This window comes from Diospyros lotus, chromosome 2 (assembly GCF_014633365.1).
Source record: "Diospyros lotus cultivar Yz01 chromosome 2, ASM1463336v1, whole genome shotgun sequence".
NCBI classification, from domain to species: domain Eukaryota; kingdom Viridiplantae; phylum Streptophyta; class Magnoliopsida; order Ericales; family Ebenaceae; genus Diospyros; species Diospyros lotus.
The window spans coordinates 35,240,270-35,263,350 of NC_068339.1; the positions used below are offsets into that span (position 1 = coordinate 35,240,270).

Genomic DNA, 23,081 nt, shown 5'->3' on the forward strand with positions numbered 1-23,081 from the left:
TGTATGAAAATGTCTAAATTTCTTTATTTCACATTGGAATAGGTTGATGGGGATGGTAAGTTTGAGCGAGTTAGTGGAACCAATGTTGGTGGTGGCACATATTGGGGCTTGGGAAAGCTGTTAACAAAATGCAAGAGGTTGTTTAGTCTTCTGTCAAATTTTGTGTTATTCCTCAATATCCTTCAAATACATAATATTAATGAGGGTCTCTATTATGTTATTACTTCAGTTTTGATGAATTGCTGGAGCTGAGTCAGCGAGGAGACAACAGAACAATAGATATGCTTGTTGGTGACATCTATGGTGGTATGGATTACTCAAAGGTATATCTTTTTTCATGTCCAAAGGATTGTCATATCTGCAACCTGTCTATTATGTATGTGGACTTCCAGTATGGTAATGGTTACAGTTAAGTGAATTTGCTGATATTTGTTTTTTTGTACGTTGTATCTTGTTTTTTCAACCGCCATATCTCAAGAACAGGTGCCAAAGTCTGTGTTGAATACATCATTTTTATCACCTCCATATCTGACATGAACAGGTTATTCAGTTGTAGAAAACAATCCCTGTTTTCTAGAAAACAGAAAAACATGTTCAAATGATTAAATTTCCCATTTAGAGAATAGAAACCTCAATTTTTTAATTTTTCAAATTTACATTTCTAACGGGAAAACAACAAAAGGATGTTTCCAAAAATTTCTTGAGAAAATTTGACTGTGTTTTCCAGGAAAATGCTTTCCTTTTATTACTCCATTTATCGTTGAGCAAACCCTTCACTCAAAAACTCATCTCCTTTGGACTACTCTCTCTCTCTACTCCCTACCACTATGCCCTCTCCTTGCTATGCCATCATCTCCTACTCCCTGCTCCCTCATCTGGTGCTCCCTACTCTCATCTCCCTCTTTATCACCTCGTTGTGACTTCCTCATTTCAGCAAGGAGATCTTCTTTTATCTCCTTTATGCTGTGTTGTAAATCTGTTTCAGGTTGTAGTTAATAAAGCCACAGATCTCATCGTTGTGTACTTGTCAGTGTAGTTGTAAAGGAGGTCTGCTTTTGATTAATTTATGTAATTGTATATTTATTAATAACAAAACTAAATTGGTAAATAACCAAATAATAGTAGATGATAGAAAACTTTTGGAAAACACAGCTTTTGAGCATACTTTCTTATTTTTCAAGTTTTGTGCATGTTGTGACATAATTTTCTGTATTTATCATTTGGAGATGAAAAATTGGAAAATGTTTTATGTAACTAAACAACCCCGAAGTTTGCCTTAAGTTCTTGTTGTTTTCCTCGGATCGACTAAGTACACCATAATCTTGCAAATTATTCCAGATTGGTCTCTCTGCATCAACAATTGCTTCCAGTTTTGGCAAGGCAATTTCTGAAAAAAAGGATCTTGAAGACTACAGACCTGAAGATATCTCTCTCTCTCTCTTGCGTATGATCTCATACAATATTGGACAGGTGAGCTATTAAAGATTTCATCATGCAAGAAGTGAAGATGAGTAACGTTTCTAGGAGATGAAATTATATAGAGGATATTTGTGCATGCAAAAAGGAAAATATTTTTAATAAAAAAGCATGTTTTGTTCATAAATGGTATTTCAGAAACTTATCATGAAACTTAAGGGGGGACGAGCCTTAGTTACAAGTGGTAATGTTGCTCATTTCTGACTAGAAGGTCATGGATTCAATTGTCTTCCTTGAAAAGAAGGGCAAGGTCACCTTTCTTTGACCCTCACAATGCGAGGAGTCTCATGAACTGGGGACACCTTTATTTTTTATCATTGAAACTTATGGGATGAATAAATTATCAATATACATGAAGAGGGGTTACAAATGATAAGTTGCTGTAAAATTATAACTTATCAAAAGTCACGGATCTTCTTGTAATGGAATTGCAATAACATGCAAATTTATTATCATTTATTGCTCAAGCATTATCTGCATAATTTCAAATTGGGCCACGTCTGTTTTGGTAGCTGCTGTTGTATATTATTATCATTATCATTACCAGTGTTCTATCTTTATTATCATTATCATTACCAGTGTTATATCTTTACGCTGCTGTTGTAAAGTTTCTCTTCTGATAAATATGCTTTATCTGTTAACCTTCTGGTTTCCAGTATAACTTTCCATCTCAGAATCTCCCCCCCAAACCCCCGCCCCCCCCCCACCAACAAAAAAAAAAAGAAGAAAAAACAAAAAAGAGAGAGCAGCAAGAGAGAAGCTCTCACTATGGCATCTACCACCAGATGGCTCTCATTCAAGTTTCCTCTTTTGTAGATATCATATTTAAATGCTCTGCGGTTTGGTCTTAAGAGGATATTTTTTGGAGGATTCTTTATTAGAGGCCATGCTTATACAATGGACACAATCTCTTTTGCTGTTCAATTCTGGTAATATCTAAGAATTATCATCAATTATTAATGTTCAGTAACAAGTCTATACTAGTATCAATCATGAATATTAAGTTAGAAATTTCAAAGTTTTTTTTTACAACTATGATTTATATAGTGAATCTGATAATGAACTTCTATTCTCAGGTCGAAAGGAGATGCAAAGGCAATGTTTCTAAGGCATGAAGGATTCCTGGGAGCTTTAGGTGCATTTATGAGCTATGAGAAGCATGGTTTGGATGACTTGATGGTTCATCAGTTGGTAGAAAGGTTTCCAATGGGTGCACCATATACTGGAGGAAAAATTCATGGTCCACCACTGGGGGATTTAAATGAAAAGGTAAAGCCCGTTACTGTATGTGGCAAATTTTTTATGCTGGACTTTTGTTTTGTTTAAAAAATTATGTGGGTTTGGATTGGGTGTTGAACCAAAGATATATTTTGTTGACCTAATATTCTACCTCAACTATAAATACATGGGTGTTTGGGACTTAATTGAACTGCCAAACCGATCCAATATGACTAACAAATTTTATAATTCTTGTATTACATTTTTTATAATGTTTTGTATATTTCTTTTGATTGACAACAATATTATGGGTTTGCATTGATTGCTGATTCTGAAAAAACAATTGGCATATTATTTCTTGTGGGAGATTTGCCAACTAGAAAACATGAAGGTCATGAAGGTTAAACAGCTCAAACATAATTGATCCAAACCACTATGCTCAATGGTTGTGTGCAAATAAGGTGCTTGAAGCCTGCTATGATTAGTGTGAAAACCAAGTGCTTGAGCTGCTTTATGTTTTCAAACTTTTGGTAAAGGTTCTCTCCATTTTACAACAACTATCAAGCTTTAATCCCACTAGGTGGAGTTGACTACATGAATTCTAGCTCACCAATTATTTTTTTGTTTATGGCTATATCTTCTTCAAGGCCCTTGTAACTCATATCATATCTAAGAGTCTCCAAAGTTTTCTTGGTCTTCTCTTCATCCATTCTCCTCATAGAAATCTCTATTAGTCTCTTTCTCACATAACCAAACCACCATTTTAATTGTATCTCACTCTTCTCCAATAAGAGTCATTTTGACTTTATCATGAATAACCTTATTTATAATTTTATCATTTCTTGTATGGATGCACATCCATGGTAACATCTTCATATTTGTTAAACTCATATTTTGTACATATTAGTGCTTTACTACCCAACATTCTGTGCCATACAACAAAGGTTGCTTATTATTGTCTTATAAAATTTTCATTTTAGCTTTAATGAAACTTTATTATCACATAAAATCCTGGATGCACTTTTGCACTTTTCCATTTTAACCATCCTACCTCAATTCCATAGGTAAGATCCTCATTATTATCTTTTTCCTGTTGGATGATTGATCCAAGATATCTAACAACAACAACAACATATCCAGCTTTTATCCCATTATGTGGCGGCTACATGAATTCTAGACTTCCATATATTTTTTTCTTTTGTCATATCTTCATTTAGGCCTATACACTCCATATCAAACTCTAATGTCTCTCTCAAAGTCTTTTTGGGTCTGCCTCTATCTCTTTTTTTGACTAATTATTTCATTTCATCAACTCTACTCATAGGAGCGTCTCTTGGTCTTCTTCTCACATGACCAAACCATCTCGGTTTAGTCTCTCTCATCTTCTCCTCGATTGGCACTGCTCCTACCTTATTACGAATAAGCTCATTTTTAATTTTATCTTTTCTTGTATGCCCGCACATCCATGTTAGGATCCTTATCTCCGCTATACTCGTCTTTTGCTCATGCTGGTATTTGACTGCCCAACATTCTGAGCCATACAACAAAACTGGTCTTATAATTGTCCTATAGAATTTTCTTTTCAGTTTTAATGGGATTTTACCATCACATAACACCCCTGATGCATTTTTCTATTTTAGCCAACCTGCCTTAATTCTATGCGTGACATCCTCGCGAATTTCTCCATCTGTTTGAATCACTGATCCAAAATATCGAAAATGGTTTTTTCTTTGTATGATTTGGTCTTCTAATTTTATTATAACATCCTCCACTCTTGCATTCTTACTAAATTTACATTCTATATATTTTGTTTTCCTTCTACTTAATTTAAATCCCTTAGATTTTAAATTGTTTCTCCATAACTCAAGCTTAGTGTTCACTCCCTCTTTTGTTTCATCCACCAATACTATGTCATTTGCAAATAGCATACACCATGGCACCTTTGTCTGAATGTGTTTAGTGAGTTCATCCATTACTAAAACAAATAAGTATGGATTTAGTGCAGAACCTTGATGTAGTCCCATTGTAATTTTAAACGGTTTAGTATTCCCTCCGCATGTTCTGACCCTTGTTTCTGCACCGTGATACATGTCCTTAAGGGCTTGTTTATAGGCTATTTGAACTCCTTTCTTCTCTAAAACCCTCCATAATACTTCTCTAGGGACCCTACCATAGGCTTTTTCTAGATCTATAAACACCATATGCAGGTTCTTCTGATGATCTTGATACCATACCTTTCCATTAGGCGCCTTTGTAGGTATATAGCTTCCATTGTTGACCTACCAGGCATGAAACTAAATAGCATCATCTATGCTTATATTTTTACTAAATTTACATTTAATATATTCAGTTTTCAATCTATTTAGCTTAATACTTCTAGATTTTAAAGTGTTCCTCCATATCTTGAGCTTAATATTACATCTTCTTTTGTCTTGTTCACCAAGGCAATGTCATCTACAAATAGCATACACTAAAACACCTCCTATACCTAAAAATGTTTAGTGAGTTCATCCCTTATAAGGGCAAAGAGATAAAAGGCTCAATGCAGTCCTCAGAATGTCCTTCACTTCTTAACACTCATTTTTGCTCCACAACACATCTTTAATAACCTCTATATTAGCAATTCGGATTCCTTTCTCTTTAAGACCCTCCAAAAGACTTCCCTAGGGCTTTTTTCTAAGGTAGAGTTTGTTAAAATGAGCAAGATTAGATTCTATCAAGATAAGATTTAAATGTTTTCTGAACTAAGATATGGAATGATCAAGATAAGGGTGAGAAGCATTCCAAGATTTGTTTGGAATGCATTGGGGGGCATATGGGTCATTTTTTATTAATTGTAAGGTCAAGAGGGGGAGGGGGGGGAGATAAATTTATCTGGAAAATCCCAGATAAGAAGTGTCACGACCCTAGGGGGTAGTACTGTAATTGGGAGGGTATTAACCTGTAAACCCTTAGGCTCTAACTAAAGGAGTTGGTTGGTTAATAAGCGGGAATGGGTTGATTGTATAACAACTTGTGTTAGGCTACTTGTTAGGCTGTGAAGTAGTTAGAAGAGTTGCTGAATTAGTTAGAGGTTCTAAAATAAGGGAACCTACAGCATTGTGGAGGGAAATCGATTGAATGAATAATCAATTCATCTTTCTCTCATTCTCTCTCTCTCTCTCTCCCTTTTTCCCTTAATTTGTTCTGTCTCTCCCTCTCATTCTATTCTTCTTCTTCTTTTAAATTCCTATTCAAACCCTAGGACACCTTAGGGTCTTGACAAGTGGTATCAAAGCCAATGTTCTTGGCTGTGGATCCAACTAATTCTAGTAGTAATATTTGACGATTCCAACAACATAGAATCTAATAGCGGACCCAGATTTTAGCGAGTTCAGTTGGGGCGCGACATTGGAATTTACGAGTGAGTAAGTCCGGCCCGACTACAGGAGGCAGAACGGACGGACGAAAGCAGGTGATCTGGGTTGACGGACGCAAGCAAGGTGCGACCCAAGACGAGGCAGTACAATGGACGTGAGGTTGGTGCAGCTGCAAGAGTCGGTCGTGATTAAAGCTTATGGACAGATGCGAAGCGGGTGAAGCAATCTGAGTTTAGGGTGGAATTGATCAAGTTGCTGGAGAAAATTCAAGAAGCGGCAAGTTCGGTGACTTCGGAACAATTAATTCCGTCAAAGTTAGAGGCTTGCGGCCTTTGGACGGTGATTGGGTGAATGAAAGGTGTGGAAGCAGGCCCGAGCGATCTTGAATTCCTTGGTGCAATTCTTGGCGATGAGTCCAACAAATTCTGACTTCTAACCACTAGTCGGCGATTGGGTAAGAAGTGGACGAAGGCTTGGGGCGATCTTGAATCTGCAACGCAGAATGGAAGGCTGTGACTATAAAGATTTTCGGTCGGAATTGAAAGACGAAGCTAGTTTTGGAGACAACGACTTGGGTTTTTAAGTCACAGCAGAGCAGGTGACAAGGGAAGTTGGCATTCTTGGCAGCCGGCGAGGTGGGTCAGGTACACGAGTCCGACGGAAGCAACATGACCAGACCAGGGGTATGAGGCAACATGACCAGACCAAGGGTACGAGGCTGGTACGAAAGTCTGACGACGGATTTTGGTTGCAATTGAATTTCAACACTCTTGGGGGTTAGTGTGTCCAACGGTTTTGGGTTGGAATTGGAGTAGGAGTTCGATAGGAATTGGAAGGCGAATTCCGGTTGTGAGTTAGGCAATGAGTGAAGGTTCAAGATTTAGTCTTGATTAAATTTCAATACCGATGCTTCTTGTCTGAGAAGTTAGGCCATTTCTGAAGCAAATTCTTACTTGGGTCAGAATTGAGCGCGAAATTGGAACAAAAAATTTCCACAGGTGGGATTGAACTCAACAGGGCGGGCGGAAGCCATTGCGGTGTTGGGCTTCTTGAATCTATAGCAATTGGAAATTGAAGGACAGTGGTCGGTGATTAGGTGGTTGGTGTTGGGTTTCTTGAATCAGTAGCGATCGGAAATTGAAGGTGAATTCAAGTGATCAAGGACTGAAGCCGGAGCAGACCCAGACTATGACCAATTCCATTGCGGATAATTGGCCGACTTGGGAGGCGAGCAATGACTCTCAGTCAAGTCCAAAAATCTTGAAGCCACAAAGAACCGCACGTTGAGCAGGAGGTAATCTCTGGGAAGCGAAGTAGGAGCTTTCGGTTGATTCCAGCAGATTCCAATTGAGGCAGAATTAGTTGGCAGAACCTAAAGCCGCTAAAGAGGCGGATTAGGTTTACCAGAACCAATTTCGGTTGCCAAGGGGATCCTTAAAAGCTAATCAAGAAGTTGTGTCAGGGGTGAATTCTCAAGAGTTGAACCTGTTAGAACGGGAGATGCTATGGCACACACCAAGAGGGGGGGTGAATTGGTTATTTTAAAAACTTAATTGATAGAACTTGAAAAACTTTTTAATACAGGTTGAAGTTTTAATGATTTAAAACGTGAAGCATATAAAATGACAAATGTGAATCAAGTGAGGAATTAAGGAATGCTTGGAAAGATAAAGATGATTTAAAGAACACAAGCACACAAGAACACCAAGATTTATAGTGGTTCGATTTAACCCAAGCCTAATCCACTACCTTAGCTCCTCACTAAGGATTTTTCAAACCATCCACTAAAACCCCCTACTTAAACCAAGTAGGTCCTCTAGTCCGAGACTAGGAATTACAAAACCTCCCACTCAAATGGGCCCTCTAGCTATACAAGCTAGGAAAACAAGAAATATATAGTTGGAGAGAATCTAAGAGATGAATCTCTTAGTTACAATGTCTCTCAAAAATGATACAAGGCTTAAATGAATGTAAACAAATTAAGATCACAACCTTGAAGAGAGAAAATTGAAGCACAGTGAATGTAAATAGAAACGAGTGTAAAATGTAAGCTCAATTCAATTCGTTCCCATCCATTAGCCTTCTCTTGATCATCTATGACATGTATATATAAGTATCCCACGAAGTTGAAGAGAAATATAGCCGTTTGGAGCCATTGGGATTTGAAGAAATAGCCGTTGGAGCTTTCTGCAAAAAGAAATAGTCGACAGAAGAAATATATAGTTGACTATTTTTACAACTAAAGGAAGAAATAGTCGACATACAAAACGAATAGTCGACTATTTTATAACACAAAATTTCAATAGTCGACAGACACATTCCAATAGTCGACAGATGCTGAGATATGAAGAAATTTTTGAATTTCATGAACAAAAATAGTCGACAGATCAGAAGGCATAGTCGACTATTTTTACTCGATAGTCGACAGATGCTAAAATAGTCGATAGATGCTTAAATAGTCGACATAACATAAAAAATAGTCGACTATTTTGAAGCATAGTCAACAGAATGATCCTGATAGTCGACTATTCTATAGAAAAACTTGAATTTTCAATACAACCTTATTCGATTCTTTAAAAACTCATTTTGATTATCTTTAAAGCAAGTTGAGATTATCAAAAGTTTAATTTGAAACAAATTATTCTTAACAAATCAATCTTTCATCCATACTCAATATTTCATATCTTGCTTTAAGATTTATATACTAAAAATGCATTTTCTCATTCATATAATCCATATAGTAGAAATTGATTTTTATATAGACATTCATCAAAACCATTTCATTACTAAGAGATATTCGATATCAAAATACTAGAAGATAGTTTTCTAAAATGAACATACTTTCAAAAACATGTTCTAGTTGGTCTTTTGCCTTAGAATTATTTTGACCAACGATTTCAAGGAGATTCTTTTTAGATCTTAAAACTTGTTTATGCTAATCTCCAACTAATATAAAAGATCATAGATCATTTTAACAAAGCACTTTGAAATTGATTTTAGTTTCCAAACCATATGCTTTGATTGAGAGAAAATAAAAAGACATTTGAAATTTTTCATCATCAAAACTAAACACAAGAGTAAAATATCAGAACCTATCAAGATGGCCGAAGAACTTCTTGAAAGTGCTCAGCCATTTGGTAAAACAATTGAGGAAACATGTGACGCGACGAGGGAAGCAATCATGGACGTCGACATAAAGTTGGACGACCTTTTGATTCTAGTTTTACTTAAATTTCAGGTTAGTATTCCGATAGAATGTTTTTCTAAGGAATATTCTGCTTCCTTCAACTAGATTGGAGGTAAGAATTACATAGAGGAGCTTAACAAGCTGAAGCAAGATGGATCGGTTTTGGAGTATTTGGTCAAATTTGAGAAATTGAAAGCAATTGTGCTCAAATTCCATCCAACTTTAATCGAGTCTTATTTTGTGTCAAAATTCATTAATGGTCTTGATGATGTTCTAAGGCTTAGTGTGAAAATGTTTTGCCCTACTATGGTGGAACAAGCAGCAGTGAAGGCAAGGTTGCAAGAAGTGGCACTGAAAGCCATTTATAGAAAGCACGGGCTGCCACCAGAAAATTATTGTAAGAGTTGCTCGCAAGTTCGTAACGGACCACATGTCACTATAGGAGTTTGGACGGAACAGTTAGGGCCAGAACAACTTTAAGGATGCTGATACAGAAGCTATTGAGGGTGGACAGGCAACCGATGAGGACTCGGTCCAAAGAAAAAACTGGAGGCTAAGGGCAAGAATGGGTCTGAGGAAGCAGATTCCAAGAGTATTGCTGCTTTGCATTTTGTTGTGGAAAAAGCTGAGGAGTCACAGGTCAAGGAAATTCTAGCTGAAGAAACTAACCTTGTCGTTTTGAGCAATTTTGATCTCGAGCCGTATGACAGTATTGCTATCATTTCACTTGGTGTGGACCATATTTGGATGATAAAGGAAGAAAAGGTTGCTGCTATTTGGTTAAAGAGTTTTGACATTGAAGAAGGGACCCTTATCATGTCGATCCTTGGAATTTACATTTTATTTTGGTAGCAAGAACAAAAGCAACAGAACGCAAGAGAAGATGGGACAAAGCTTAGGAGAAAAAAGAAACTAAGGAAAAAGAGGAGAAGAATAAATCTGATTGTTAAGATTGGAATTGGATGAAGAACAGGGATTAGCAGCTGTCAATTCTTGGAGACAAGAATTGTTTGAAGGGGTGGGGATTGTCACGACCCTAGGGGGTAGTACTGTAATTGAGAGGGTATTAACCTTGTAGACCGTTAGGCTCTAACTAAGGGAGTTGGTTGGTTAATAAGCGAGAATGGGTAGATTGTATAACAGCTTGTGTTAGGCTACTTGTTAGGCCGTTAAGTAGTTAGAAGAGTTGTTGAATTAGTTAGAGGTTCTATATAAGGGAACCTATAGCATTGTGGAGGGAAATCGATTGAATGAATAATCAATTCATCTTTCTCTCATTCACTCTCTCTCTCCCTTTTTCCCTTAATTTGTTCCGTCTCGTCTCTCCCTCTCATTCTGTTCTTCTTCTTCTAAATTCCTATTGAAACCCTAGGACACCCTAGGGTCTTGACAAGAAGTCACATGACTTCTTTTTTAAGGATTGTCAGATAAATTTAACAAACATAATGGAAAACACTTTTGTCCATAATACTTTCCATATCTCACTTTTTCCAGCCTATATCTTGGTTAACAAATACTACCTAAATGTATAAATACCATTGTGAATCCATTTTTATATCTCTATATATTTTTATTAGGCACATTCACAAGTATATAGCTTCCATTGTTGACCTACCAGGCATGAAATCAAATTGCTTTTCAGACACCTTGGCTCAATCACTCTTTCACAAAGTTTCATATTGTGGCTTATTATCTGATTATAATTTCCACAACTTTGAACATTTATTATTATTATTATTGTCTTCCTCCACTCATTTGGCATCATTTTTCATTTAAGTATCACATCCATTCCATTCTAAATGGTGAAATTTAATAGCTGGATAAGACCTGTTAATTAACAGCAAGTTGATTCAATATCAATGTCCACCAGTCTAGTATATTACTTGAAATAACAGGTTTGGGATTTCCATGTTTATTTGACATGTTGAAGCAGTTATAAAAGTTTATCTAAGAATCTAGACTTGTGAAATCTTGCCACGTGTTTGAATTATGTAGGAACACCTTAGAATCCAAATGCTTCAAGTTGAGTAGTAAAAACCAAATAGATGAAATATAAGTTCAGTAAGAATAGCATTGTGGATGATTTCATGGTGAGACTTAAATATCAAGTTATTCTTGAGAAAGGTAGATGTCTTGAATCAATTATTCAAAAAGAATGGGAGATTATTGAGGATATTACTCGTAGAATCAAAGTGAGATGGTTAAAATGGAGAAGTGCATCCAACATTTTATGCAATCATAAAATTCCTTTAAAGTTAAAAGGGAAATTTTATCTAATGGCTGTAAGATCATATCTGTTGCAATTTGCATGGTTTAGAATGTTGGATAGTTAATTATTAACATGTGCAAAGTATAAGCATAACATGGGGATGTTATGACTGATGTATGACCATACAAGAAACGACAAAATTAGAGAGGAAAATATACATAATAAGGTTGGAGTGGTGCTTGTTGTAGACAAGATGATCGAGTTGTTATTAAGATGGTTTGAACACATGAGAAGAAGATTAGTAGATGCACCTGTGAGGCAAGTGGATGAAATGGAAGAAGTTTATAACAAAAGTGATAGAGGAGGACCAAAGAAAGCTTGCTGAAAAACTTTTAAACATAACATGGAATACAATGACCTGATAGAGGATATGACCATGGATACAAATAGGTGGGGAGCTAGAATTCATGTAGCCAAAGCCACCAGTGGGGTAGGGGGTTTTTGATTGGTGTTATTTGGTCAACTAACAGTGAAGAAGAGCAAAAAGATTTTCTTCATGCTTTCCCTAAGCATTTAGTTATATGATTTTTCACCTCTGAAAACTATTCCAGAAGATGCTTGCTTAACCTATATTCATATGAATGTGTAGTTGGGTATCATGTTTAGTGGAAGTCTCTTCTGTGAAACTACTCATAAGAGACTTTTCCTTTACATAAAAATTTACTCACTCTGTGAACAACACTCTATCTTAAATTGTTAAAATACGTGTTCAAGAAATATGAAATTTAGCCATGTTTATGTGTATATTTGCTAGAAATGGGATTAATTGCACTCAGCTAAGGTCGTTGAGCTTCACACACAAAAAGGCCTAACCAAGCTGTGCTTTGTTCCTAAAGTGCACTTATGTGCTCTTTTTTAAACACTAGGGTTCTTTAATTGCAAATGACTTTGTAAATGTGACTACGAGGTGATTATGATTGAGGTGTGATTGCAAAGAGGGTTCAATTTGTTTTGCAAAGTATGTGCATTGAGGTTGAAGCTCTAATTTGGGTCTGATTTTGGGGTAATTGTATGATTTGGGGATTAGAAGTAACTCTGTTAAATTGAGTTTAACGGCATTGGATGGTGTTTCAACGACATCCATTGTAAGAGCTAAGTGTTGCCCCAAGTTTGAAAGTGTGAGGGCTTCTTTGGCTCTTTTGATAGTAATTTGACCCCCTCAACCAAAGTACAGGGGCTAATTTAGCACTTCACCCCTTTTTTTTTCTTTTAATTTCCTATTAGCCTGAATGGTTATTAAGTATATACTACTTGTCAAAACTTGTTTCAATGCATGCTCAGATAGTGTAGTTGCATAATTAGAAGGTATGTCCTAGTGAGGTTTTGGTTTTGTATGATGTCTACTTCTTTCTCTCTTTTCTTTTGCATTTGTAAAAATGTTTGTCAGAGAGCTCATGCTGCATGGAAAACTGAATTCTTTATTTAACTTATCCCATTTATTGATTTCAATTTTACCCTGGAACTGGAAATTTGTGTATTTGCAAATATTCGTTTCTCAAGTTCAATTACAATCTTAGCATAACTGTTGCATTAATTGCAGATATCATGGATGGAAAAGTTTGTGCAGAAGGGGAATGCCATTACTGCTCCTGTTCCAATGACTTCACCAAGAACCACAGGTCTTGGGGGCTTTGAAGTTCCATTATCCAAGGGAGATGGTCTGCGTTCAGATGCAAGTAATCTTAATGTTGGTGTTCTTCATCTTGTTCCCACCTTGGAGGTCTTTCCATTATTGGCAGACCCAAAAATGTATGTAACATCTTATAACAGGCGTTGCTTGCTTTTGTTCTCTGTGGTTTTGTTCAATTAGCTATCAAGTGGACCCCCTGGGTAGATTGCTTTGGCTTCAGAACTATTATTCCATATAAACCACACAGACTTTATAGTTCTGCATTTGAATTCTGGTTATTGTCTATCATGTTATGCCACTTGTTCTTGCCTTACTAATGGTTATCCATTTCATGTCAAGGTTCTTATTAAGCTACTCTTTTCCTTCATCGTAACAGTTGTTAAATTAAGTTTTGCTGATTTTGTGCACCTCTTTTTCTTTCTTCCTTGATTTCTCCTGTTTGTAAGAACCTTAAAATGACTGCTATATCTGTCATTCTCCTTGAAACAAAAAAATTGTAAAGCTTAAATGCTAAAAAGAAAGAATGGAAAACTGTTATACTTCTGATTGTGTCAGCCATCTGTTTTTTTTTCTTTGCTTCAAGCTTCCAACAGTTTCTTGTCCTGTTTGTTTTTATCTTCTGACACTGTAGACTTGCAATTAGTTGATGGGTGGAAAAAGTTGATTTACTCGTTGACTATTCCTTTCTGGTGCTTATTGATTCCTCTCCTACAGATATGAGCCGAACACTATAGATCTTTTGGACCCAAATGAGCTGGAGTGAGTTAGATACTGTTTACTTCCTACTTGTTTTATGTAGTTAGATGAAGTCTTGATTATTATCATCTATTGGATTAATATTTCTCAGCTTATATTGTACATACATTTGCCTGCAGATATTGGTTAACTGTACTGTCAGAGCATTTGCCAGACCTCGTTGATAAGGTAACATAAAGAAGATCATCTTTGACCACCCTCAGTAAACTAATAATCATCTATGCTCAATGAAAGGTTTGATGTGGATGAATTGTTTTCATTGATGGCCATCTCATGACACTTTTCCATTGAATATGCCATTGGAACTTTATCTGATCATTCCCTTGCTAGAGGGTTGCATTAGGAAGGGCATTTGGCTTAAAATTTTGCAACGTTGTTCTTTTGTATGGATTTGTATTTTAATTTAACTTTTAGAAGTCAATTGACATTATGAATGCTATTCCATTGACCCCAACTTGGTTGGGATAAGCTGCAGTTGATGATGAATTAAGAACTGAACTGGTCCAGCATTTGCAACACAATCTTTAAGCTTTTGTTTCTTCAGAAGTTCCCTGAATTTGTAGCTATTCCTCCCCATAATTAAACTAAAATGATTCATTTCGTTTCAAAAACTGAAATGTTCTTCATTCCAATTGAAATGGTATGGTTTTAGCCTCTTGGTGACCCCACAAGTTATCTTGAATTTTGAATATGAAGTATATTTGCAATTTACTATTTTCCTGTGGACTCATCTCTAATGCTTGCAGCGTTAAGAATGCTTTAGGATCTGATATCAAATCTAATCTTAATACTTCTAACCTTCTCTCTTGTAACTGCTTCTCGACAATCAGACGAAGCATAATGATTCATTAGGTGAATTAAAATGTATGTCAAGGAAAACTTTGTAGCCAGTCTATTGATATCAAGACAAACTGTAAAAGTCCATCCACTAGAGCTTTTATAATATTTTATTATTATATCATCACTATCAAAAGCTTTTATTCCACTAGGTAGAGTCGTTATCAATTCTAGCACTCCAATCATAATGTCTTTTATGCTGATTGGAGGCTATGTAATGCAATCCACTCATACTTTATCTAAGTTTAGGTCGTGCTGCAATAAGAAGGAATAACTTAAGACTTCTAGTGTTGAAGGATTGATCTAAGTGATTTTCAAGTTTGCTGTCAACTAGCTTATGAAACCCTCCTCTTTCCGAACTTGGGACCAACTATGATAAGGAGAAATATGTTCCAACACTAGAAGTGTTGAGGATTACTCAACTCACAGGAAGAACTACTTTGTAATATATATAATTATTTTTCTTCTTTTTTTTTGGGGGGGGGGGGGGGGGTGATGCTCTGGCATTAGGATTTCCAAACTTTTCAACAAGATTATAATGACAATGATAACTTGGTATATTTCCTTAGGCTGTGGCAAGTGAAGGTGGAACAGATGATGCTAGAAGGAGGGGGGATGCATTTGCCCGCGCATTTTCTGCCCACTTAGCAAGGTACCTACAAACAATGATAAATGCATTTTTCTTTCATTTTGTTCCCCTTTTTTTCCTTCTTGTGTAAGGTTTAGTGGGTTTAGTACTTTAGAAGCTTTGGTGTGGCCATTTGATTATCTAAAGGTATGACCACATCATGCTTGGAATACAAAAAACTGACTGATAAGAACTTGGAAGGCTAGTCTCATTGGCTCACAGGTCTTTGTGTCCAAAAGTCTTTGATGTGAGTTTCAGTGGTACTGGGCCAATGTCATGTATCAATGCCATTGCTGTGTCTATTGTAGGCTTTTTGGTGTTTGAATTTGGTAAACTTGCTGGCTGTTATTGATCAAAAATTTTCTTCCCATAACAGAACCTGTTCTTTACTTGCATATTTAAACTCGTTTTCCTTCGCTTCAATATGATTTCTTGCTGCAACACAATATGCTCCCACTAGTCAAAGAAGTACTAAAACCACTTGGGGGGATGTAGAGTAAAGGAAATTATTAATTGGAATGTGATTTTATATTGCTACAATCCTCCACCCTGCATTTAAAGTATTAATGAGCTACTGTACTTTCTGCCAATTGTAGTTGTTGCACACTATATTTCTATCATTTAAAATTCATTTCATCCTTTCTCTTTGTTGTATAGCATTTATTATTTTTTTAAGACATCATTTCCTATTTGCACAAGGAAAAATGCCTTGTCTTGAGGGTGTAGGTTTCCAGGAAATTGCTAGATCTGAAAAACAAAAACTGCTGGCCTATCCTAGAAAATTCCACTAAAGTTTAAAAAAAATAAAAATTATAAGACATCTATAAGACCAAGTTTTTTGTATGGCACTAAATGTTGGGCAATAAAGTACTAATATGTGCAAAAATATGAGGACAACTGATATGAGGGTGCTAAGAAGGATGTGCTGCCATACAAGAAAAGATAAACTTAGAAATGAGGTTATTTATAATAAGGTCAAAGTGGCTCCTTTCGAAGATAAGATGCAGGAGACACATTTATGATGTTTTGCATTTGATATGGTTTTGATGATGAAAAAAATTTGTATTTTTGATTATGAAATTATTTTGTTAATGGTTATTAACTTGGTACTCCAAATTACTTTTATATGTTCTATTAAGCACCAAAATGAAAATCAATTTTATCATGCAATTCAATGCCAAAAATCTTGTAATAAATTTTTTATGGCATTGGAATATTATATTTTATTTGGTTAAAATGTGTAAAAATTTATTTAAAAGAGTTTTTACCATTGCTATAGTGAATAGTGAACAATGAACAACAACCGTGAACAGTTTCGTGTGAACAGTAAATCCGACTGTTGTGAACAATACGGCTATAAAAATGGCTAGTTTCTTTTGAACCTCTTGGGATGCCGATAAATACCATTCAAGGATGCTCTTAAGACAATCAAGAAGTAAGAATAAATTCATTTGAGCTAGCATTTGTATTTTTACTTCTCCATTATACTTTTCATTTCATTTTTCTCTCAAAAGACTTTGATTATCATTTGTATCATTTTGTTCAAGTTTTGTGTTTATTATTGAGAGATCTTGTAACTAAGAGATTCATCTCTTAGACTCTCTTTTCTATACATTTCTTATATTTCCTAGTTTGTGAGATAGAGGGCCTACCGAGTGTTGGTAGGAGGTTTATATTTCCTAGCGGTTTATGCTAGAGGGCCTACCGGGTTTGGTAGGAGGTTTGGTGAATTGATTTGAAAATCCTTAGTGAGGAGCTAAGGTAGTGAATTAGGCTTGGTTTAGCCGAACTACTATAAATCCTTGTGTTTACTTCTCTGCATTTACTTTTACTTCATTTATCTTGTTAACTTTATCACTTGGTTATTTTTCTAAAATCTCATTTATTTGCATCAAAATTTTATTTTCCAACAAAGAGGATTTCAAGTTTAATTAAATTTTTAAATTTGTCAATCAACCAATTCAGCCTCCTCTTGGTGTGTGGTGCCATTGTTATACGATTATAACAGTTTAAGATATTTTGGTCATGTGAGAAGAAGACCAATAGAGGGCTCATGTGAGGGGAGTTGATGGAATGGATCAAGTAGTCAGCAAAAGAGGTAGAGGGAGATTAAAAAAAACTTGGTGGAGAAACACTTAAGTTTGACATTAAGTATATGAGCCGTATAGAAGAATATGACAATGGATAGAAATGAATGGAAATCTAGAATTCATCTATATAACCCTACATAGTGGGAGGCTTGATATGTTGTAATTGTCATTGGTCCAAATGACAATAAGAATATTCAAGGATTTTATAATTCGTTTGTTGATTATCTAACGCAACCCTTTTTTTCTTCTAGGCTTGGAGTTGGTTGTGATAAGGAGTAATATTGTTAACACTTGAGTGTTAAGGGGATTACTCCATCTACACCATGAAACTTTGGGGGAAAGTGATCGAGTAAAGGTTAAGAAGAGAAACCAAGGTGTTTGAACATCAATTTGGTTTCATGCTTGTTAGATGGATAATGGAAACTGTATAATTGTTGAGGCACCTAATGAAAAAATCTAGAGATGAACAAAAGGATTTACATGATATTTATAGATTTTAGAAAAGTTTATGATGAAGCCTCTAGAGAAGTCCTATGGAGAGTTTTAGAAAGGAAAGAAATCCAAGTTATTTATATAGAGATTATTAAAGACATGCATCATGGCGAAAAATGTCTTAGAATTTGTGGGGAGTGATATTGAGGTTTTTTTTAATTACAATTAGATTACATCAACGGTCTATACTGAGTGCTTATTTCTTTGCTCTAGTGATGGATGAACTCACTAAACACATCCTAAAAGAGGTGCTTTGGAGATTGCTTCTTGAAGATGATTTTGTCTTGGTGGAAGAGACAAAAGAAGGCATGAATATTAAGTTTGAGATATCGGAGAACATCTTAAAATCCAAAAGCTTTAACATGAGAAGACAAAACTAGTATATGGAATGTAAGTTTTCTAGAACTAGAAGCTTGGATAATGTTATGGTATGATTTGAAGATCGAGTCATTTTAAAACAAAAAAGATTAGTTCAAATATATTGACCAATTGTCTAAAAAGATGGGGAGATTATTCTGAATTTTACCCATAGAATTAAAGTAGAATGATTGAGACAGAACTGTGTTTGACATTTTATATGATAGTAAAATCTTATTAAAGCTAAAATGAAAATTTTCCTGGTGGTTATAAGACTTGCTATATTGTATAACACAAAATCTTAGGTAGTAAAGCACCATCATATGTAAAATATAAGCATATCAAAGATGAGGACTTTGTGGTGGATGTGGTCCCATTCAAAAAAAGAATAGAATTAGAAATGATGGTTATGTGTCATAAGGGCAAAGTAGCTCCTATTGAAGATAAGCATGAGACAAGTTAAAATGGTTTGATTATGGGAGAAGAAGACCAATATATACTCCTTTAATGAGACTAAATGAAATAGAAGTTGTTTTTAGTAAAGAAATGATGGAAAACTAAGGAAAACTTAATGAGAAACTCTTACACGTGATATGGTTTATAATGACCATACAAAAGATATGGTCAACGTAGAGATGATTGACAAGCTAGAATCTATGTAACCAACTCCACCTAGTGAGATTAAGGTTTGGTATTTTGTTATCTATGTCCCATTTATAAATTGATATTTTCATGGTGCTAATCTAATTTAACTCCACTCAGTTTTTTTTCCTTCTTTTTTTTTTTTTTTTGGTTAGGGAGGGTGGGGGTAAGCTTTTACTCATTCTAACTTGTCAAGCTGTCCCTTAACTGCTGGATGCTGGTAAATAGCTTTTAGCAGTTCGGAAGGCACCCTTTATTTTGCTACCATTTTCTTTGAGTAATGTTTGGACTGCTTCACAACTGAATTATACTTGCTTATATTTGCCTGTTACAAGCTCCATTTGTGAATAGGTTGATGGAAGAACCTGCTGCATATGGAAAGTTGGGACTGGCCAATCTTTTGGAGCAAAGGGAAGAGTGCTTGAGGGAATTCCATTTTGTTGATGCCTATAGAAGCATAAAACAGAGGTACCTATATTTTGAAATTGTTCTTATGTTCAAGTAAGTCTTTTACTGCTTGCATATGATCCTTGACCATGTAAAATTTTAATGAGTGCATAAATTGACTTGCCTCTTAGCTTTATCTTGCTACTTTGATGAGCAGACCGGAGCTTTAATGCTTTCTTTGACATTATGGCATGAATATTATTGTTGATGCATGAACACCTCTTAGTTTTTTTTTTTTTTAATTTTTATTTTCTCATCTTCTATGGCATGTTATAGGGAAAATGAAGCGTCACTTGCTGTTCTTCCTGACCTTCTAATGGAGCTTGATAGTATGAACGAGGTATGTGTAGTTGCCAACTCGTCATATCTTTCCTCATCTGATGAAATTTATCATTCTTCTATGTAAACTGTTAACTGTAGGCATGTAAAGTTATTAGAATCACACTTGACAAAGATTTATGAAGATAGAGGTGAGGACATCATTAGATAAACAGGAAATATGTCACATACATGCTTAATCATGACTTAACCGACCTTACTTTTTAACCCTCTGCCACCTTGGAAATCATCCTACTGACAGCAACATTTGTTCAACTGCAGGAAACAAGGCTGCTTGCACTAATTGAAGGTGTTCTTGCTGCAAACATATTTGATTGGGGATCTCGTGCCTGTGTTGATCTCTACCATAAGGGAACAATTATTGAAATATATAGAATGAGCCGCAACAAGATGCAAAGACCTTGGCGGGTAGGTGAACTAAAAAGGGTCTACGAGAACACCTTTGTACTTTCCAGAGTGATTTCCCTAAATAGTAATTGTTGGATGGTGGATTGTGAACAAGGTTCTTGTGCATGTTCTTTAGGTGGATGATTTTGATCTTTTTAAGGAGAGAATGTTAGAATCTGGAAACAAGAAACCTCGCCCACATAAAAAAGCATTGCTCTTTGTGGATAACTCCGGTGCTGACATTGTACTGGGAATGCTTCCACTAGCACGGGAGCTCCTCAGACGTGGAACTGAAGTAAGTTCTTTCTTCTGAGAGTACTATTGAAACAATTCTGAACCTTTTCATTTGAAATTTCACTCATTAGTCATATGATATGCAAATAATATCTAAAGATCGATCATGTTAGATGCCAGTCTGCTCTGCAACATGTTTTTCAACTTTATCATATGATATGATAGTTACTGTCTGATACATGCATATGCCATATATTTCACCCTGTTAATGTAGTGTCAGCCTGAACCAAAGAATTATTTTTCAACTGAAAATAGTAATGTGAAAAGGACTTTTTAACTGTCTGACAATATATTTGGTACTCTTTTCACTAGATTCTAAGATCTCTTTCCTTGGTTTTGCAATTCATTTCCTTTTCTCACACATGTATCTAGTCCAATATGCAGTAATATAACTTTAAATTCAGAGGTTTCAACTTTTAAGGCCTAAATAGTTAAGCTATTTGATATAATTTCTGATAGCATTTTTGCATGAACAGTTTGACCTCACTAAGAAGAAAGGAAAGAAAAAAATGAAGCATAATAGGAAAAAAAAAAAAAAAAAAGGAAAGAGGTCATGGGTAAATTGAGGGGTGAAAATCTACAAAGGACCTAGCACCCATGTCATGAGATGCCAACAATACGAGGTTTCAGTTAAGGTTGCAAGCAATATAAGTTGAAGTTCTGGTATTGTGGTGCTCTTTTTCAGACATTTCACATTTATCAGTAAATTAGGTAGATCTTGTTAATATGGACTGCAACTTAGCATCCCCACTTTTGAAGTTGTGAATACTTTAATTCAATTAATTTTAGTAGTCACTGTCATTCTATAAATAACATAATTTGATAGTCTGATGCTAGTGTGCAAGAGTAGTGGTTTTCTGTGTTTTCTTTTTCTTTTTTTTTTTTGAAAGAAGGTAGAATTTTATTAATGTGAGAAATAGAGGAATAATTGTATTTTTTCTTACTTCCAATGATACATAGAGGTTAGCTATATATACATAAATTTCTAATAATAAGAGAAAGCTATATCAGATCCCATAATTTGTGGAATCTCCTAATAGAATAGGAAACCAACTAAATCAACCTAATTGATCATAAAATCCTTCCTAAAATAGCTAGCTATACATAGTTTTTTCACACTCCCCCTCAAACTAGTGAATAGGTATTCTCCATTCCCAGCTTGGATATAATATTCTCGAACACTGAGCTACTCAACCCTTTGGTAAGTACATCGGCTAGTTGACCATTTGTAGGAACGTAAGGTGTGCAAATCAAACCACTTTCCAACTTCTCTTTGATAAAGTGTCTGTCAACTTCAATATGTTTCGTTCAGTCATGCTGATTTGGATTGTGAGCTATGCTAATTGCAGACTTATTGTCACAATAGAGTCTCATCAGTCCATCCCATTTAATTCTTAAGTCTTCTAAGTTGATCTTCAACCAAAGTGGTTCACATATTCCTTGAGCCATTGCTTGAAATTCAGCCTCAGCACTAGACTGTGCTACTACATTTTGTTTCTTACTCCTCCAGTCACAAGGTTTCCTCCAAGGAAAGTGCAATATCCGGAGGTTGATCTTCTGTCAACAATTGACCCAGCATAATCAGCATCGGTGTAAACCTCAAGGACTAAACCTCCATTTCTTTTGAACAGAATCCCTTTTCCTAATGTCCCCTTAAGGTACTGTAAAATCCGATGAATAGCTTGCAAATGAATTGTCTTCGAACTGTGCATAAACTGACTAACTATATTCAATGCATATGCTATATCTGGCCGTGTGTGAGATAGGTAAATGAGTCTTCCTACCGGCCGTTGATACATTTCCCCGTCAACTGCCCCATCCTCCTCTGCTTTCCCAAGCTTAAGATTTGAATCCATGGGAGTGCTTGCTGGTTTGCATGCAGTTTTGCCCATTTCCTTCAGAAGATCTGTAACATACTTCTGTTGTGAGATAAAGATTCCTTACCTCGAGTGTGCAACTTTAATTCCAAGAAAATATTTCAACCTTCCTAATGTTTTGATCTCAAATTCCTTGGCCAAACATTGACTCAACAACTACTTCTCTCTATTATCATCTCCTGCCACTATTATATCATCAACATACACAAGGAGAGCTGTAACTCCCCCTGATGGAGAGTGTTTAATGAATAATGTGTGATCTCCTTGGCTTTGTTTGTATCCCATAGCCAACATAACTCTTGCAAATCTTCCAAACCATGCCTGTGGTGATTGTTTAAGACCGTACAAAGCCTTTTTCAATTTGCACACCATATGATCAGCCAAGTTCTTCCCATAACCTAGTGGAACTTCCATATAAATCTCTTCTTCTAGCTCTCCATGAAGGAATGCATTCTTGACATCAAATTGTTGCAATTTCCAGCCATAATTAGTAGCTAGTGACAACAATACCCTAACAATGTTCATTTTCGCAATCGGGGCAAAAGTCTCTAGATAATCAATTCCATAAGTCTGAGTGTATCCTTTGGCTAGCAACTGTGCCTTGTATCTTTCAACTGACCCATCTGCCCTGTACTTCACCGTATACACCCACTTGCAACCCACTAGTTTCTTTCCCGCTGGTAATCTCACCAATTCCCAAGTTTTGTTCTTTTCCAATGCCTCCATCTCCACATTCATAGCTTGTTTCCATTTTTCATTAGACAATGCCTCGAACAAGGTAGTAGGAATGGTGATA

The 23,081-nt window shown here is 35.8% G+C and overlaps 1 protein-coding gene across 3 annotated transcripts in view; it reads left to right on the forward strand.

Moving 5' to 3' along the window:
* The window catches only part of LOC127794222 (pantothenate kinase 2-like), a 45,492-nt gene that overhangs the window by 15,753 nt on the left and 6,658 nt on the right, over positions 1-23,081 (forward strand). For 2 of the 3 annotated variants that reach the window (XR_008021584.1, XM_052325165.1), the window contains exons 7-19: positions 43-137; positions 230-323; positions 1,339-1,470; positions 2,293-2,405; positions 2,553-2,745; positions 13,050-13,258; positions 13,854-13,898; positions 14,015-14,063; positions 15,302-15,384; positions 19,293-19,409; positions 19,665-19,728; positions 19,989-20,135; positions 20,251-20,409. Coding sequence is in view for 2 of the 3 variants with exons in the window: in XM_052325165.1 (XP_052181125.1) it covers positions 43-137; positions 230-323; positions 1,339-1,470; positions 2,293-2,405; positions 2,553-2,745; positions 13,050-13,258; positions 13,854-13,898; positions 14,015-14,063; positions 15,302-15,384; positions 19,293-19,409; positions 19,665-19,728; positions 19,989-20,135; positions 20,251-20,409 (1,500 nt within the window). In the remaining variant the exon portion in view is untranslated. The remainder of the gene's footprint in view (positions 1-42; positions 138-229; positions 324-1,338; positions 1,471-2,292; positions 2,406-2,552; positions 2,746-13,049; positions 13,259-13,853; positions 13,899-14,014; positions 14,064-15,301; positions 15,385-19,292; positions 19,410-19,664; positions 19,729-19,988; positions 20,136-20,250; positions 20,410-23,081) is intronic. The other variant, XM_052325166.1, reaches the window with a different exon arrangement.